The following is a 19,154-nucleotide window of genomic DNA, read 5'->3' on the forward strand; positions in this document are numbered from 1 at the left end:
TTCCCTTCAAACATTTATTTCCACAGAAGTAGGTCTTTCTCTTATATTGTTTTCATTGAAGACAGAAAAGTATATTTTGTTCTTCACCATTGAACGGGGCTCTTTTACAGATGAGCAGACATGGAGTCTGAGCACCCACCCACCCCGCAGGCTCCAGCCAGCGCTACAGCCGCGTCTGCCCAGGAAACAGTGTTGAACTCCAGTCTTCTTCCCTCGCCTTCTATTCCAGTGGACACTTCCCTCTAACTTCCCTGTTTAAAAAAGAAAGAAGAAAAAGCCTTGCCCTTTAATCCAGGACATCAACTTCTGGAAATTTATTTTAGACATACGCTTGGATATGTGTAAACTAACAAATTTTATTGGTTGTGATAGTATTTGTAATAGCAAATGACTGGAAATATCCTGAATGTCCATCCATTAGAGGTTGGTTAAGTACATGGTTAACAACTGGAATACTACATAGTAATGAAAATGGACCACAGCAGCAGGCAACAATAGGGTGGGAAAAAGAAGCAGAACCCCCCCCCCAAATATTTATACTCTGATTCTCTTTATATAAAGATTAAAATATGTTAAGATAAAAACTAAGCTAAGCTTTGAAGAAAAGCAAGGAAATAATTACTGAAAACGTTAGGATGGTATTACTTCCAGGTAGAGGGAGGAGTCTGTAAGGGGGCATTTGGTGGTGCTTCTGGAGTGCTGGGAATGCTTTATTTCTTGACCTGGATGGTGGTTAGACAAGTATTAACTTTATAATTATTTGTTAAACCGTATGCAGATGTTTTGTGCCCTCTTCAATATAAATGAGGTCTCTCATTCAAAAATATTGTAGTCCATCCAAATAGTGAAGCACTATATAGTCATTAAAAAGATTAAGGCAGCTCTACGTGCATAAGCATGAAACGGGTTTGGGAGGGAAGCAAAGTAAGATATGTTTTAATGTTACTTTTTAGATAAAATTAATGAGAGGGTTTATCTGACCCTGTACTTATGGGTGTTTACCTTATCTGTAGAAAAAATACACAAGAATCAGGTAAGTTGCAGGGAACCTATGGAAGGGGAACTGGGCAGCTCTTTCCCTTTTTGTACCTTTTAAACTTTGTATCAGGTGTATATATTATCTATTCAAAAAAAAATAAAACAATTAAAAATGTTTTACCTCTCATTCTCTGGAGTCCTTAAGCTGTTTGGATTCAAACTAATTCCTTGCCAATAAGAATGAGAATCACAGCCTAAGGCATGAGGCACCAGGTGACCTCCAGCAAGTTGGGGACCCCCTCTGGCCCCCATTTCTCCACTGCAGAAGACAGACAGAGGCCAGGTCGTCTCCAGCTGTCCCAGCTCCTCCTCCCCAACCTCTCGTCCTCCTTTTCTGCCACCTGCATGCTATTCCCTCCTTGCTGCCTCACTTCCCGCCTTTGACACTTTCTCTGATTTTGTTTTTCTTTCCCTTCCTTTCTGATCCTCGCTGCCTCCCCTCTCCCCTTCCTGCTCTCTCCGCAAGATCTCAAGGGTGGAAGCAGCCAGAACAGTGCTGGGCACTCAGAAAATAACTCCCTCTTTCTAAAGGAGCTCTGAGCTCCGGGGTTGTAGATGATCACACCCTTCCCGCTCTGCTTGGAATCGCTGCGAACCTGGGTCCTACGGTTCCTAAGGCTTCGTAAAACAGCAGGTGCCTGGGCGTGCGAGGTCTGGGAAGAGGACTCCGGTGCACTGTGGGGGCGGGGGGTGGGGTGGGGGTGGGGGTGGAAGGACGGGGAGGACTCGTTGGCCTGCGCATAGACTCGGAGGCGCGCGCTGTGCAAAAAGAATCATTCTGCCCATTCCCAAAAATCTGGGCCCTGGATCGTTTAGCAGCTCTCTTCCTCAGGCTTCCTGGGCTTGGACAGATCGAGGACAATGGAATCTCTTTCTTCTCCTGGGTTCCTTGAGACTTCAGCCTCAAAAACACAGTGCCGACCTGGTTCGCTGCCTGCACCACAGCCCCTGCCTACAACCAGCAAAGGCTTCACAGTCGCCCCCGGATGCAGCCCAGGCTCCTTGGTTCGACACTCAAGCCCTTTCCCTTGCTGTCCTGTCTTGTTCTAGCCACAAGGATGGCGGCACACCGTCCCCTCGTTCTTCCCCCGCCCTGGCCTTTGCTTGGGCCGGCTCCTCAGCCAGACAGTGCCCTTTCCCAGCCTGCTTTCCTACTGGAGGTCCTGACTAAATGAATTGTTCCTCAATGTACCTAGCACCTCCCTCTTGTGCCCCCACCTCCTGGGGGCCCAGGATATGCCTCATTCATGTGTGTGTCCAGCACGTGGAAGACCCTCAATAAAATGTTAGTGATTAAATGAATGAGTTAGTAGATAAATAAGCATATAAACAAATCGAACCAAACCAAGACAATAGTAAATGAATGAATGAATGAATGAATGAACAAAGACATCAACAGGGCCTGTTCTCAAGAAGTACACCTACCCTCACACACATCCAGTTAGTGGGGACTCGGGCTCTACCTTCTTGACAAGGACATTGAAAGCAGGGACAGAGCTGTCATTGGGTCAGCCTTGCCTCCTCCCTCCTCTTGGGGAGGGGCCTGGATCAGGTTCCTAGGTGTCTTGGGGACTTGTGACATGGACGCCTTGGAGAGTCCCAAGTGTGGGTGCAAAATATCAGTGAAGATGGAAGTGGTCTAATGGTGAACCTAGACTTTTGGATGCCTGGTCTTTGCTGCCAGTGAAGAAACCCTTAGAGGCCCGGGTTCCACTAACAGGAAAGAGGTTGGCTACTCTTAGTGGAAAGGGGATTTAAAGCAGAGGGTTAGACTGCACAGGGGATGAAACTGAATGCTCAAGAAGTTCTTCCCCAGCAGAGTGGAGATCAATGGATCAAAACAGGTCTCTATTCATCACTCTGCCCTCCAGATTAGATCAGAAGCTCTCTGAAGGCAGGGATCTCGTCCAATACTTTTCTATTTTTCAAGAACTCAGCGTAGAGCCTGGAACTCAATTAATACTGGCAGCATGCACAGATAAAAGCGTGAGGGTTGGATAAATGAGTTAATGGGCAGGTTGGTGGATGGATGGATGGGTGGGGAGATGAATAGGTGGATGGATGGATGAGTGGATGAACTAATGGATGAACAGATTGGTAGCTGGATATACAACAGATAAAACAGAGGAAATATAGACTGATAGATTAATAACAGATGAATGGGCCGGTCTATGAACATATAGACTGCTAGATGGACAAGTAGATAGACAGATGGGTGGATGGATGAATGGACTAACAGATGAATGAATGAGTGAATGAATGAGTGGATGAATGAATGAATGGACAGTTGGATAAACTGACAGATAAATGTATGTATGGTTGACTTCGTGGGTGGATAGATGAATGGAGAAATAGATAAACAAATAATTGGAAAAATAGATGAATGAATGGACAGCCACGAAAGGTTAGTACACTAGGAAGACTAGACGGATACTCTGGCATTGGCAAGGGGCAGGGAGACTGAGAAATCTGGGCTGGGAATAGAGCCCCCAGTGATCAGGAAGAAGCAGTGGTACTCAGAAAACGGGGAGAGCTGGTGGAAGAGCCCAGGACCCTCTTTTGGTGGAAAGAAAGCTGAAGTGAAGAGACTGGGGTGAGGGGAAGGGAAAGCACACTGGGCTAAGGACCCTGTCCCAGAGCCTAGCCTCTGGCTGGGTGGAACCTGGGGGTTGGGGACCCCAGAACTAAGAAGAGCTGAGCCTGACAGTCTGCTGGATCAGAGCTCTCAGTCAGCCAGGCTGACCCCAGAAAGTGGAGGCCCCAAGAGGTCACCCCTACCAGCTCTGACCCCAAGGAAGTGACTGTTTGCCACAGGGCAAGTGGTCTCAAGAGAAGTAAGCATTTGTGGGATGAGGGGCTTAGAACCTCAGCACAGTCCGGGGACAGCAGAGGCCTCATGGTGGTAGAGCCAGCCTTCCTCCCTCCCACCCTTCCTTCCCACCCCAGCCCCCAGGCCGCTCCTCACAGTCCCAGTTTCCTCTGGGCAGGGGGCCTGGCCCCCATAGCCTCCCAGGCCAGCCCTGGAGCACCACCTGCCCCAGCCGGCCAGAGACTTCCTGTAGCGCAAGAGATTTATGCAAACGGGCTGGGGCGGTGATGTCACCCCAAGGGGACTATCTTCCAGTGGCAGGCCCTTCGATAAAATCAGGAACTTGCGCTGGCCCTGCAATGTCAAGGGAGGGGGCTCACGCAGGGCTCCTGTAGCTCAGGGGGCCGGCCCGAGCCCTGCGCCCGCCGAGTCCGTCCGGCCCCTGACGGGGCTTCCCACCCCAAGGGGCTCCGCACTGGCCCCCACCGAGGCAGGGGACCTGACTGGCACGGAGCTCGGCTGGATGTTACAGGCGTGCAAAATGGAAGGGTTTCCCCTCGTCCCCCCTGTGAGTACTGGGGCTCCTCCACCAGCCCGGCCTGTGGCCCTCGGTCGCCCGCCCGCCAGCCCACCAGCCTACAGGCTGCCCTCTCGGCTCGCTATCAGTGGGAAGTGGGTGTTTCCTCCCTGGACCTCCTGGCCTGAGACCCAGCCAGGGGGCCATTGGGTCCTCAGAGCATGCCCTGGCGGGCTGAGGCCGGGCCCACGGTGAGGCTGTGATCGGTGGGGCCTGAACGGTTATTTATAGCTGGGGCTCGGGTGGCAGGCCTGAGCTCCAGGGCAGGGTACTGGGCCAAGGATGGTGAGGGCGGCAGCCGAGAGGTGCCGGAGGAGGGGATGAGAAGACTGGCCTGGGGGGGATCTGGTCCCCGGGACAGTGAAGCCTGAAGAGCAGGAGGCAACGGGCCAGAAGTCTTGGCCCATGACCTGGGAGCCCTTGGAAACTTAAGCTGCCCGGAGTCTGGGAGCCCAGTTCCCAGCTGGGGCCTGGCGCAGAGGACATGGTTGTTGACCAAAGGGTCTGGGCCTTGGGCCCGCAGGTCCCCAAAAGGCTGGGGCAGGGGTAAGGGCAGGGTTGGGGCAGAGACTAGGGTACAGTTAGGGCTGGGGATAGGGAGAAGAGGGTGAGGGCTGGGGTTGGGGACATCTTGGGGCTGAGATTGGGGCTGGGGCAGGATCTGATCGAGTGTGGGATTGGAATTAGGGCAGGGGCTGAGGTTGGAGGTGAAGAAGAAGACTGGGGGGGCCCAAGAAGGACAAGGCGACAGGCTTGTGCAGATCCCCACTGCTCCTGCTTTGGGCGACAGTTGTAGCCTTAGGGATGTTGTCAGACTTGGGCTCCTCTGGAAGGACCTTTCTTTTTCTCACTCCATCTCCGCTCAGCAAAGGTGGGGAGACCTGGGGCGGGGGGGGGGACAGGGCTGGGAAGGGACTTGGCAAGGCCTACCCACCTGACTCAGCTTTCCCGGCCTAGAGGCAGCTCCTTTCCTCCGCCTACCGCAGCTGCCCACCCCAGCCAGGCCTCAGAGTTCCCGGGAGGCACCTCGGACCTGGCACCCAGCTGCTGGGCTGCCCTGCCTGACACCCAGTGCCGGGCTCCTGGCCTCCCCACTCGGCTTGACACAGCACAGGCCAGCTGCCCCTCCACCCTGACCTGTCCCTGTCCTACCTTTCCCCTACCTGGGACCAGGAAGGTGGGGGACAGGCAGGGGCTTGTTAAGGTGGTCCCAACTCTGTCTCAAGAAAGCCATAGGCCCAGGGCTCGGCCATCCTGTCTCTGTACCGTGCCTCTCAATCCCTAAACTCCAGATAGAAAGGGGCCAGAGGCACATCTTGGGCTCCCATACCAAACCCTGAGCCCCCCTCCCCAGCCTAGGGGCTCCCCTGAGTATTCCTGGGAGGGTGGGCCTCCAAGGCAGCCCTGGCCCCCAGTCCCAGCCCTGAGGGCCACAGTGACTGTTGTGCAATTCCTGGGCGCAGGCTTCGGGGTGGGGAGAGGCCTGTGACTTCTGGGAAGGCTGGGTGTGCTGTCCCTGTGTCTGTGCAGTGGGCGGGGGGGGGGGGGGGGATCCCAGTGAGGGTGCCAGCGAGGGTGCCAGAAGGCGGATGGATGAGGGGCAGTGACAGGATCGAGGGGCTGGCCACCCACGGCTCCCAAAGCCTGCCTGGGTAAAAGCTGTGAACTCCACCAGTGGGAACAGCCATTGGTCACCATGGCTGCCCGGGCAGGCCTGGGACCTGGGCACAGGCTGGGAGAGAGAACGAGGGGCTGGGGTGGGGGCCGTGGAGACTTCAGCAGGGGGACAGGTGTGTGTGCTGTGAGGACAAGCGAGCCAGTGGCATGGGAGTGAGCGTGGGAGGACAGAGGCCCCAAGGTGAGTTTAATGTGCTTGGAGGCAAGTGTGTGGCGACGCGGGTGAGTCCGAGTGACTCTGTGTGGCCTGCAGGATGCGTGTATATGTGTGAGTGTGAGGGGACCTGTGGGCCTGAGTGGCCTTGTGGGAGTGTAGGTGTGAGTGTGTCTGGGGAGCTTGTGCACGTCTGGGGGCTGTAGGGGTGTCGGCGTGAACGTGAGAGGGCGAGGCTGTGAGACCAGGACTCGGGCACGCAGGTGTGAGTGCGGGTGGGTGTTCGGCGCCTGTGCAGAGGGCAGGGGTGGGAGTGAAGGGAGCGGTGCTCTCCCTCCAGCTCCGGTCTTCTTCTGACCTCTGACCTCCAGGATGCCTCTCGCCCCCTTTCTGCAGAAGCCACAGCGCCTGCTCTCCTGGATCCCTGCTCCCACGATCTGTGGCCTCTCCCAGTCCCAAGCAGAGAGAGGCCCGATATAGCTGCTCAGCCTGGGAGGGTGGTGTGGGACCAACATAATGGGGGGCTGCAAAGCTGGCTGGGGCCCTACCACAGTCTGAGTCCTGACACCCTTCTCTCTCAGCAGCCATCGGAAGACCTGGTTACCTATGACACAGAGCTGTACCAACGCCAAACGCACGAATATTACCCCTATCTCAGCAGCGATGGAGAAAGCCACAGTGGTGAGTACGGGCCCTCCCAGGGGATGTGAATCCACTGCCCTAAACCCCCACACACCCCCATACCCCACACCCCAGCTTCCATTTATTGAGCATCTTTGGTGTGCCAAGGCATGAGGTCAGCTTCTTCCACGTTTATCTTCTTGTACAGTCCTTGTGGTCTTTTTTCAAATGAGGAAATCGGCTGAGGGAGTTAAGTGATTTGGACAAGGTTGCCCGGCTGGTCGGGAGGGACCCAGGCCTGTCTGCTCCAGGCCCAGTGCTTTTCCCTCTCCAGCTTCTCTTTCCTGCTCTCTGTTCTTGTCGCCCCCTATCCTGAACCATGGGTGCAGGCCCACTCCCTGCTGTGCGGAGTTAGCAGTCCCTTAATCTCTACTGAAACTTGGGACCAGATAATTCTACGTGTGAGGCTTGTCCTGGACAATGTAGGGGATTTAGCGGTGTCCCTCGCTTCTACCCACCGGTCACAACAACCAAAAATGCCTGCATACATGGCCGAATGCTCCCTGGTTGTGGGGGTGTGGGTGGAGGGGCAGAATAACCCCAGTTTGACAATTGCTGTACTAAAAGAATGGCTTTGAGGGCCCCCTTATTCAGCAGGAGCTGAAGCCCCCCGTTTGCTGGGTTGGGGGCAAGAATGCAGCCTGAGCTAGGGAAGCCTTCTCTCTGGGTGTAACTGCCCACCCCAAGGCCCAGCCTGGATCCTGGAGCCAATCCAGGGCAGGAGAGAGAAGCATTAGGTGCTGGGGACCTGGGTGGAGGGCTGTGAGTGGATCTTGGCATATCGATGGCGACACCCCTGAATGTGACATAGTCTAGTTGATGGGTCCTCTCTGGGGCTCCTGGGCAGCCCAGACCCTGGGCTGCCTGCAGCCCCAGAGGGAGAGGCACACTGGGTGCCACAGCTGAGCAAGGTTTCACACTCAAAGGCCGCACCTGGGGGCCAGTCCCAGCTGTAGCTCCACTCTGCAGGCACATCTATGACAGCCTCAACCTGCCAGCCACACCCAGGGGGCCGCATGCGGCGAGTCCTTACTTGGTGCTCTCCTATCTGGATGCCAAACTCACGCCTGGCTGCTCTTACAAAGACCATACTCGGAAGCTGTGTCTTGGGAGGAGGTGGTGGATGGTACACTGGCCTCTTTCAGAAAGAACCTCAGGGCTAGAAAGGCTTTCAAACATTCTCCTTTTCATCCTTTTAAACTTATTTATTATTCTACAAGAAATGCATCCTCTCTGTGGAAAGCCAGACAATTCAGACAGAGAGTATCCTACATGCAGCTCTACCCCCAGCGCTTCCAGCCGGAATCTGGTCTCCGGGCAGGAGGCAGAGACCAGCACCCACACCTGGCCCACAGGACGAGAGAAGGTCCCTTTGGGCTTGAGGACTGGCGCCCCCTCGTGGCCCCAGGCAGCAGGACAGCTCGGGTCGCCGCAAGCTCCTGGCTGCCTGGAATTGCTTCCAGCATTAGGGATCCTTTTGCCTCTGGCCCGACCCCTTCTCAGTTTCACGGGGTTTTGGGTGCATTTCTTTTGCGTCTACTGAAGCCTCAGATTCCCTTCCTGTAATATGGGGGCGCTGTTCATATATTTAGAAATGAGCTGGACCTGGCGCTGGCTGATGGAGGGAGAACTTTAGAGAAAGCCTGTGTTTTCCTCGCTCAATACACAGGCAGATCCCTTATATCTGGGTGGGGCTCTCGGAATGACTCCCGATTAGATGCCTAAGCACCCCATTTGGGTCATGAAGCCTCAGTATCTTCAGAGATTCCTCCAGTGTCCCCACGTGTCTCAGTCCCTACTTCTCTAGGCATCTGATCTTGCCCTTCCCAATACCTGCTAGAAGGTATTGTCTGAAGGCTCAAGAGTAGAGACACCCCCACTTCCTTCCCCCAGTTCCTGCATGGTCCTTGGCCTATATTTTAGGCAGTGAGGCTTCGTGAAAAGGCACTGGGGCCGGTCCTGCGTCTAGCCCTGTTTCCATTACTCCCCAGTGTGTCACCTCAGAGAGTGACAACCTAAGCCGGTCTTCTCGTCTGTAAAACTGAGAGCAGGAAAATACCACACAGAGTTGTGACGCCTGAAGGAGGTGATGCAGGAAATACATGAGCTAATGTACGAGTCCCAGGCCCAGCAAACGTTCAGGACTCGGTGTGGTAGCTTCACTGTATCCCCCAGACAGGGAAGAGGGGCCGCTGGAGAGAAGGAGTCACACAGAAGGCTCTGGGGCAGACCAGCCTGTCTGCACATCCACCAAATGGTGCCTGATTACATGCCAGGCACCAGGCACTGTTCTGGGCACTGGAGGCTTCGCGGTGAGCAAGAAGGATGAGGACTCTGCTCCCACGGAGCTGTATTCCAATGAGGGAGAGCAACAGTGGACAAGCAGCTAGGCAGACGTGTGCTCATAGGGCCTGTGACAAGCAGAGCGGTGTGATGTGCTGTGTCTATGTGGGGGGCTACTTTAGTGTGGGAGCTCAGCAAGAGCCCCTGCGGAGGTGACAGCTGAATGGACATCTGAGTGAAGGGAAGGAACTGCATGCAAAGGCAGGTGGGGGCAGTTGTCTGAGGTAGCGGGCTAGAGTGACCATGAGCACGGGGTGGGGGCTGGAGATAAAATGAAGCCATGGGGTCTGGAGGGAGCGGACCACACAGGGCCCGAAGGCCAGGATAGGAATTTGTGTTTTATTCTACTAACAATAGGAGCCATTGGAGGTTGAACAGGAAAATGACATGATCTGAATAACCTGTGTGGGTGTGTGTATTTGGCAAAAATCTAAATAAATTTTAAATCTTTCATTTTTCAGTATTAAAATAACAGATACTAATTGCAAAAATGTTTAAAATACAATATATCAAGTAAAATACTTTCCTCATTCCAACCTCACTCCTCACTGAACACCTCAGTCTACGCTCGCAGACATTTTACACTACATATATAATCCTGTATGTTTGTAAATATTTGCATACACACGCGCATAGTCTATTCATTCAAAATGGAATTGTGTTATCATGCCACTCGGCTGTGTCTTACTTAAATTTGTAGGCATTTCTTCCTGACATACATAGCATATCAGAGGTAGATTAATAATAATTTTCTCAGCCTATTACAGTGCTATGTAAACGTATACATGCAGCTTTGAAATAGAGACTTAGAGTAGCGATTTTCAACTTTTTTCATTTTATGGCACACATAAACTAATTTCTAAAATTCCATGGAACACCGAAAAATCTGTTTTGTTTTTTTGCCAGTCTGGGAAAAAAAAAAAGAAAAAAGGTATAATTTTGATTCATTCACACCAGATGGCCATTATTGTGTTGGCTGTGGTCATTTTTTTATTTGACAATCTAAGGGAAAGAGGTCAGTGCCCCTGACTATAAATAGTCAGGTATTGCGTGTTTTAACAATTCTTGACACACACCTTTTAAATTTGGGCAGTATCTATTCACTTGTGCTGTGAAAGATGAGAATTTGGCTTTCTAGCCATTCATTACACACACACACACACTCACACATTTCTCCACACATACCAAGATAATTATATAGTAATTTCTTTTTTTCTAGTTTTATTAATTAATTAACATATAACACTGTATAAATTTAAAGTGTACAGCACAGTGGTCACACACACACACGCACACAATATATATATATATACATATATATAGTGAAATGATTACCACAGCTTTAATTAATAACCATCACCTTGTATAGTTACAAAAACTTTTTTCCTTGTGATGGGAACTTTTAGGATCTGTTCTCTTAGCAACTTTTAAACACATCACATAGCAGTGCTGACTGTGGTCATCATGTGGTGAATTACATCCCCAGGACGTACTTATTTTTAATTGGAAATTGATGCCTTTGACCACCTTCAGCCAATTCCCCCACCCAGCACCCCACCCCTTGCCTCTGGCAACCACAAATGTGATCTCTGTTTCTATGAGGTTTGTCAGTCTGTTTGTTTGTTTTCATGGTTCCACATATCAGTGAGATCATGCAGTATGTGTCTTTCTCTGTACAGTCACTTCTGTGAAATCAGTATCTGAATTTTCCATTATTATGGCCACGTGACTGTTAGAGCTGAGCCACACTGCGCGCTTCACGTGAATGTTCTCATTCCCCCGCCCCCCGGCTTCTGAGGGACAGTGAAGCAAGGATCGAAGAGCCCTCATTTTGGAACCAGGCTGCTGGGGTCACACTCCACCTCCCCATTATTACCCGGGGTGACCATGGGCGGGACACTTCCCGTCTCAGTGCTCAGCCTTCTCTTATGCTTCACAGGATTGCTGCAAGGACTGAGTCACTGTCGGCAAAGTGCTTAGAGCAGTGAATATTATACTGTATGGATTTGTTATCCTTATCAGTCTAGTTTTCTGAGAAAGGGTGGGGGTAGGGTTCTGTGGTTGTCTGTTTTACCTCGAGTCTGTAATCTACTCTCTCACTTGATTAATAGTAGCTTGGCTGTGTATAGAAATCTGGGTTAAAAATTATTCTTTCCCTTAGAAATTTGAAAGCATTTCTCTACTGTCTTCTGGTTGCCAGAGGTTTCCTTAGGAAGTCCAAGGTCTTTCCACATCGTCTTTGTTTAATGTAACCTACTGTTTGTTCATTTTTTGTTTGGGCAAGTGGTGGCGAAGGAGTGGATAGATTCAGGATAGACTCTGAAGGCAGGGCTCGTAGAATATGCTATTTATTTATTTATTTATTTAGTTGTGATGAAATACACGTAACAGAAAGTTTCCCACCCTCACCATTTTTAAGTGTCCAGTTCAGTGGCAGTACGTACACTCACTCACAGTGTTGTGTGACCGTTACCACCCTCCGTATCCAGAGCTCTTCCTCCGATGAGGACGGAAACTGTCCCATGAAGCACTAACTCCCCACGGCCCCTCCCCTCAGCCCCTGGCAACCACCATTCTACTTTCTGCTTTTCCACACTAGGTACCACCTGTGAGTGGATCATACAGTATGCGTCCTTTTGTGTCTAGTTTATTTCATTCAGCATAATGTTCTCAAGGTTCATCCATGTTGCAGTATGTATCAGAATTTCTTTCCTTTTTAAGGCTGAATAATACTCCACTGTATGTACAGACCACACTTGGTTTATCCATCTGTCCGTGGACACCTGGGTTGCTTTTAGCTATTGTGAATAACGCTGCTATGAACTTGGGTGTACACACATCTCTTCCAGTCCCTGCTTCCCAGTTCTTTTGGGTATACACTCAGAAGTGGAATTTCTGGATCATATGGCAATTGTATTTTTAATTTTTTGAGGAACCAGCATACTGTTTTCCATTATGGCTCCAATTTATTCACACAAAGATCTAATCATCCCTGAATTTATCTTTCCTATTTCCCTCCCTCCATCTACCAAACCCTCCATCTGTCTCCCACTGGCTTATCCATCCAATAAATATATATGTAAGCTTCTTTTATATCCCAGGCACATGGCTAGGTACTGTGGAATGAATAAAACTCAAGCCCTGCCAGGTTTGTCTTTGCAACAAAGGAAATAACTAACATCCCAATAACCAGGATCTGAGGTAGACAGTAACAAGCACCACGAGGCTTGGAGCTTTCTACTCTGGATCTGTGTCCATCTCTGAATGATTTGCAGGAGGCTGGCCTTCAGGAGCCCTTGTCCAATGATCTGCGGTTTCCTGAGGTTTCTTCTCAGCTCCTGCTTTCTTAATTCCTCCTCTTCCTTCTGTTATGTTCTTACTTCTGCTCCCCTGGGAGAGCCCTGGCTTCAGGCTGGGGTTTCAACCCTGAGGGCATCTGGTCAACTTGATGATAACTAAGGCTTGAATTTTTTGTGAGTGAATATAATTTTTTTTTTTTTTTTCCTGGTGATGTACAGGTATTAGTGATACCAAAAAAAAAAAATAAATAAAAAAAATAAAAAACTGATTAAGAGTAGGGATGTGTGGATAGAACTTTGGCCCCAGGTTGGGAGCTGGTTTAGAGGGAGGAAATGAGAGATTTAGATGAATGGGTCATTGCTGGCTGGCTGGATGATGGGTGGATGTTTGGATGGATGGATCGTTGATGGACAGCTGAATGGATGGATGGATGGGTTATGGATAGGTAAGGGTTGGGTGATGAATGGATGAAGAATGGATGATAGATGATGGGTGGGGGTGGATGATGATAGACAGGCAGACGGGTAAGAGCAATGAGTAAAGTCTGTCACCACGGGTCTTCCTTAAAGCTTTCATCAACAGTCTTGTTCCTCACGGGTGGTGGGGTAGAGTGGCAAGAGTTCGGTCCCTAGAGTCACAGAGGTAGGTTTGGATCCTGACTCTACCAATGACTGCTTGTGGACAAGGGACTTAATCTCTTTGAGTCAGAGTTTCCTCATGTACAAAAGGAAGGTAATACTATAGTGGCCACCTGGTGGGCCCCAAACCTGCAGGCTTTTCCAGCTCCTCAAGTGACTGATGAAGACCTGCCGTGACCCACTTCGGGAAATGCTGGCCTCAGGCTGGGCCTCCAGCATGAGCCCATGGTCTCAGGTGGAGCTAGAACAGAGGTGGGGAACAGGAGGGAGAGGGCCCTCACCCCACACCTGGTCAGAGCTAAGGTGAGGATTAAATGAGATAATGTGGGCTCAGTACTTAGCACAGTGCCTGGTACACTAAAAGCACACTAAAAGTTAACCTTTATTGGTTGTTTAAATATTGATGGAGGCTCACTATGCATTGGGTGTCTAACAGACGATAGAAAGGGTGATCCAGAACTACCTCTAGATATTCTTTTGAGGGGCAGGGAATCAGGCTAAGGGGGCACACACTGCAGGATGGCCTGGGGGGCGGGGCACAGACGGGACAAAAAGAGATAAAGCAGTGCACTTACAAACAGCCATCTGGAAATGACGTCCAAAGAGCCCAGGAGTACGAGCCTTTGCACTTGGAAGGCCTCCTTCTACCTGTCGTGTTCCCTCAGCAGGCCCCATGCTGGGACCGTCTCTGCCTACCAGGCAGCACGGATTTCATAATTGCCCGAGCACCCAAATCAAGGGTAAAGGTGAGGTTTCCGTTGGGCCTTTTGAAATCTTAATTATAGCTCAAGAGTCTCCGTTGCAGCTTCCAGGGGACCCTGGGCAGGGTTCCAGAACCTCAGTGAGCAAAGGAACACCCTCAGGACCCTATTCAATTCCAGATTCCCAGCGTCCTCATCCGCACTTCTGACTCAGCAGGTCTCTGTGGGTCCCCAGAGCCTGCAGGCTTTTCCAGCTCCCCAAGTGACTTTGATGACGGCCTTCTGTGACCCATTTGGGAAATGCTGGCCTCAGGCTGGGCCACCCGAACGAGAGCCCATGGTCTCAGGCAGAGCAAGAACAGAGATGGGGAACAGGAGGGAGAGAGCGCTCGGGTGACTGCGAGGCGTGGTGGGCAGGATCGACGGGGCAGTCTGTGAAGACGGGGCCACTTCAGCTCGGGCAGGGGAAGGCAGAAATGGGAAGGGGAGGAGTGGGGTTGGAGGATGGATTTACAGCTAAAGAGGAACCCGGATCTGCTCACTAAATCCCAGAGCCCCCAAAGGGCGTGTCTCTAAAGGACAGAGCCAGGTCCTCCTCAGCAACTGGAGAGTATCTGGATCTTGCTAGCTCATGACGAGACAAACGTACAAATTAAGTGTTGCTTTGTTTTACCATCAGGTTTGGATGCTGTTGTGGAGGAGAGTCAGAGAGAGTTCTTAAGAGAATAGAATTCATTCATTTATTTGTGCATTCAGGAAAGTTGGTTGTGCACTAGGAATACAGAGCTGATTAAAAGCAGCCATGGCTGATGTGGTTCAGGGCTGGGGCTCTGACCCCCATCTCTGGGAGAAAGTGACAGCTGGGGCCCCTAAAACCATTTCTCTGGGCCACTGACTGAGGCGACGGGAGCAGGGAGAAGAAGAGGAAATAAGTATATATTAAAGCATCTGCCCTTTGCTCAGGGCTAATCCAGGCTCGTTAGCATAAAATAGCAAGAAGCAGTAATAACCACAGTAAGTGCTTATTGAGTCTTACTTTGTGCCAGGGTCTAGTCTAAGCACTTGGCCTGCTCATTTAATCCTCGCAACAAGGAGATGGGTGTAATATTAGCCCCATCTTACAGATGAGGGAGCCGAGGCTTAGAGAAATACAGCCACCTGCCCATGTCACACCCCGGTAAATGACAGTCAGAATTTGAACCCAGCTCTGCTTGATTCCCAAATCATGCATTTCTCTCTCCTCTCTGCCATGCAGCCTCACAGAGGTGGGAGTCTGGACTAAGAGGTCAAATGATTTCACACATGGATGGGACGTCAGTCACGACCCAGCTGGGTCTCCGACTTTTCAAAGGAGAGGCTCAGGGTCACAAGGCAAAGCCACCGCAGAACCGTAGAAATGCATGTCATTTCTTAGGGATGTGTGAGTGGGTATATGCTTGTACCAGAGAGGGAGAAAAAATGAGGGAGACAGATAGACAGACGCACACCCATCATACATATGCGCATAGGGGGCTGGTGGTCCCCCTGCGGGGCCTTGTGGTTGTCCCTGAGACTCAGCCCTGGCCTCGCATCCTGTACATTCTGCCTTTGGGTCACATAAGAAAACCCCTCTTGTCACTTTATCACCGCACCTTCTTCCGGACCCCAAATTGTACCCAGGAAGTCCTCAGATATGTGGCAGTCTTTTTTCCTGGGAAAGGTGCCCAGAGGAACCATGTTGAAGACCTGTCTGGGTCCTGAGGCAGGACTCCCAATGGCATGTGGCTTTTCCCCAAAGTTGAGTCCACCCCACCGCAGACTCTGAAAGCACCCATGGGGGAGTTTCCAGGAAAGCCTGGGGCCCTGGTAACCTCACGGGGACTCAGATACAGCTATCCAAGGACATGGCTTTGAAAGGGCAGCCCTGTGGGCCTGGACTGGTTCTGGTGGTGAAGAATGTCAGCCCTGTGACTTTGCAGCCACACACCTTGGCCATGTGACAAAGCCATGTGCATGTGACTGGGCAGCCAGTCAGCTCAGGAACTACTGGGAAGTCTTAACTGGGGGTGGGAGGGGACCAGCCTTCCACAAGGCTTATCCCCATTTTACAGGGGAGTCAACTGAGGCCAGAGAGGTCCAGGCATGTGCCTGAGGTCACAGAGGAAGTAAATGTCAGAGCTAGGATTCAGACTCTGGCTCAAAGCCTGCGTCCTTGTGGCCACATGGGAGGCTGACTAAATGCTGACTTTGCTTCGGCCCTGGGCCCAGCTCTGCTGCTGGCCAGGCCTTTGGCCACGGGCATGTCCCGTACGCAGCCTCTCCAAGCCTCAGTGTCCTCATCTGCGAAATGGGGATCGTCAGATCACAAGCTGGGTGGTTAGAGGGAGCCCAGGCTGGCCTGCGGTAATTGCCCCAGATAGCCTGGCATTCTTAGTTTTTAAATGATCCCAACCTCCCTGCGCTGGGCCGGCCGCCGGGCTCACCCGCCCTGCCCGCTGTGCCCCGCAGACCATTACTGGGACTTCCACCCGCACCACGTGCACAGCGAGTTCGAGAGCTTCGCCGAGAACCACTTCACGGAGCTGCAGAGCGTGCAGCCCCCGCAGCTGCAGCAGCTCTACCGCCACATGGAGCTGGAGCAGATGCACGTGCTGGACACCCCCATGGCGCCCACCCACGCCGGCCTCGGCCACCAGGTGCGTGTGGCCTCCGGCCCGCGGGAGCCCGCCGCCTGTGGTGAGGCCCAGGCTTCACAGGAAGCTGACACAGGCTCTTACTCAACCGGCTTCCTGCCCCACAGCGCCAACGGCGGCGGGAGCCCCAACGGCTCCTCCTGACCCCCCGACTGACCTCATGACCCCACACCCTTATCTCCTCTCGCCCCGCAGTGGACAGAGCCTGGATAATTCCACCCCCTCCCCCACTGATCCATCTGGCCCCAACTGCTTTGTCCTGGGCCTTCCTGATCCTCTCTGGCTGTGACCCCCGTTCACTGGCCCCTGATGGATCTGCCATCCAAGTCACTGAGCCCTGACCTGCACTGACTCTACTAGCTCCCGCCCCCCCGCCACTGACCCCCTTCACTGACTCAGCCCCACCGACCCTAATCCTGGTCCATGACCTCCACTGACCTCTACCACCCCTCACTGACCTCCACTGCCCTTCACAGTCTCATCACCCATTCACTCTGGTACTGGCCCCCTTCACCCCCTCTTCTCACCCAGAGCTAGTCCATACGCTGCCTTTGTGTGTGGGAGAAAAGGGGGTGCCCTGGGCCACTCGGCCCTGGACCAGGGGGTCCAGCTTGGGGATATTTCAGCAGCCCCTCGTCCCCATGACCTGCACCCTGCGTGTGGGGACCCTACCTGTAACCCGAGTGACCTCCAAGTTCCCCAGCTGCTTCCACATCTTCCTGGGCCCTGCAGAGTCCCCGCCCTCAGCGACCCCTGCCCCGCAGCCCTGAGCTTTGAATGGCCCCCACTGACCTCCATTCTCTTTCCAGGTCTCCTACCTGCCCCGCGTGTGCCTCCCGTACCCTCCCTTGTCGCCGGCCCAGCCCAGCACGGATGAGGAGGAGGGCGAGCGGCACAGTCCCCCACTGGAGGTGTCTGATGGGGAGGGCGATGGCCTGGAGCCGGGACCGGGCCTCCTGCATGGGGAAACAGGTAGGGGGGCCCAGCCCCAGCCCCAGTGCCGGCCACATTTGTGCCCCGTGCCCACGCCAGCCGAGGCCCACTGACGCAGCAGCCATACCACAGAGCCGAGCGTGTGTCCCTGTGCATGAACATTTGCCGGTGCGTGCGTTCCTGTGTGTTTTGTGGGCGCATCTATGACTGTCTATACCTACGTGTGTCTGTGAGTGTGTGTGCATGAGAGTGATGAGTGTGCACAGGCCTCTGTGACTGAGCGCGGGTGGGTGTGTGCACATCTGTACCCCTCTGCGCTGTGTGTCAGCGGGTGTGCCAGGCACAGGGCTGGGGACTTGATTCCCCTGTGGACTTCCCCCAATCCCGTCCTTCCCTAACCACAGCCCCCAGGGGCCCTGATCTGGGATAGTGGGCCCGGATCCCCGTGCTGCGCGCTGACCACCTCCCATCCACAGGCAGCAAGAAGAAGATCCGCCTGTACCAGTTCCTGCTGGACTTGCTCCGCAGCGGCGACATGAAGGACAGCATCTGGTGGGTGGACAAGGACAAGGGCACCTTCCAGTTCTCGTCCAAGCACAAGGAGGCGCTAGCACACCGCTGGGGCATCCAGAAGGGCAACCGAAAGAAGATGACCTACCAGAAGATGGCCCGTGCGCTGCGTAACTATGGCAAGACGGGCGAGGTCAAGAAGGTCAAGAAGAAGCTCACCTACCAGTTCAGCGGGGAGGTGCTGGGCCGCGGGGGCCTGGCCGATCGGCGCCACCTGCCCCACTGAGCCCCAGTGAGCGACCTGCTGGGCCCGCCAGGCCTCCCTGCTGGCCATAGCATTAACCCCTCACCTGGCCCGGACACAGGGAGGAAAGCTCCCAGGGGCCAGGGCAGAACTGTGGGCGGGCCAGGCCTCGCCCCGCCGCCGCCCACTCCTCCCTCCTCCAAGCCCCCAACGCGCGTCCCCGCTTCGCCTCCCACCAGGACTCCAGCCTCAGCTCCGCAAAAGGCACCTGCGCCAGGTGCCTCCTTGGGAGTTCGAAGTCATCAGATCTGTGTAAATTGACCCCTCCTTCTCAGCATGTCTCCCTTCTCACACCTCCGTCCCATTAGCTTCCTCACCGAACCCTTATTAAAATTATTCTCCTGAGTGCTCTTGCAGCACAGAGAGTCTGTTTTAAAAGTAGTGCGTGCACCTTGGCCGGGCGCCTCCATGCGATCTCTCCCCATCTGTCTGTCGGCATTTACTGAGGGCCCTACCCAGTGCTTAGGTGCTGGGGCCGTGCGGGCATAGGGACAGACCAGGAGTTGGAGCTGGTGGGAAGAACGAGTCCTCAGTTGTTATTAGGGGAATAATCATTTAAAAAGTCCTCCACACCTGCTAAATAGTTTTTTTTTTAAAGCCTCAATGAAGCTTAAGCTTCATTATGACCCCAATGGTGGGGGTGATAATAATGGCCTCAATGCTGGGTTTTTTGGCCATTTATTACATGTCAACCTGGAGACGTGCGGTCTGATATCACCCCACTTTATAGACTGGGAAGCTGAAACTCATAGAGGTCGCATAATTAGTTCAAGGTCACACAGCTGGCAAAGGGTGGGCCGCACCGACCTCCACATGG

At 52.9% G+C, this 19,154-nt stretch overlaps 1 protein-coding gene across 2 annotated transcripts; it reads left to right on the forward strand.

The window, feature by feature from the left end:
• Positions 1 to 4,112: 4,112 nt before the first annotated feature.
• On the forward strand, positions 4,113 to 18,693 carry SPI1 (Spi-1 proto-oncogene). Of its 2 annotated transcripts, none has more exons than XM_090261627.1 (5): positions 4,113 to 4,415; positions 6,837 to 6,936; positions 16,406 to 16,593; positions 17,400 to 17,562; positions 18,000 to 18,693. In XM_090261627.1, exons 1-5 carry the CDS (start codon positions 4,113 to 4,115, stop codon positions 18,317 to 18,319), a joined length of 1,074 nt encoding a protein of 357 aa, XP_090117753.1. In that variant the 3' UTR covers positions 18,320 to 18,693. The 2 variants fall into 2 exon arrangements, with proteins under 2 accessions (XP_090117753.1, XP_090117747.1); XM_090261621.1 differs by having other exon boundaries at positions 4,303 to 4,415; positions 6,840 to 6,936.
• Positions 18,694 to 19,154: the final 461 nt, after the last annotated feature.

The sequence above is a fragment of the Furipterus horrens genome, unplaced genomic scaffold (genome assembly GCF_987537825.1).
Source record: "Furipterus horrens unplaced genomic scaffold, mFurHor1.1.pri manual_scaffold_2, whole genome shotgun sequence".
In the NCBI taxonomy this organism is placed as follows: Eukaryota; Metazoa; Chordata; class Mammalia; order Chiroptera; family Furipteridae; genus Furipterus; species Furipterus horrens.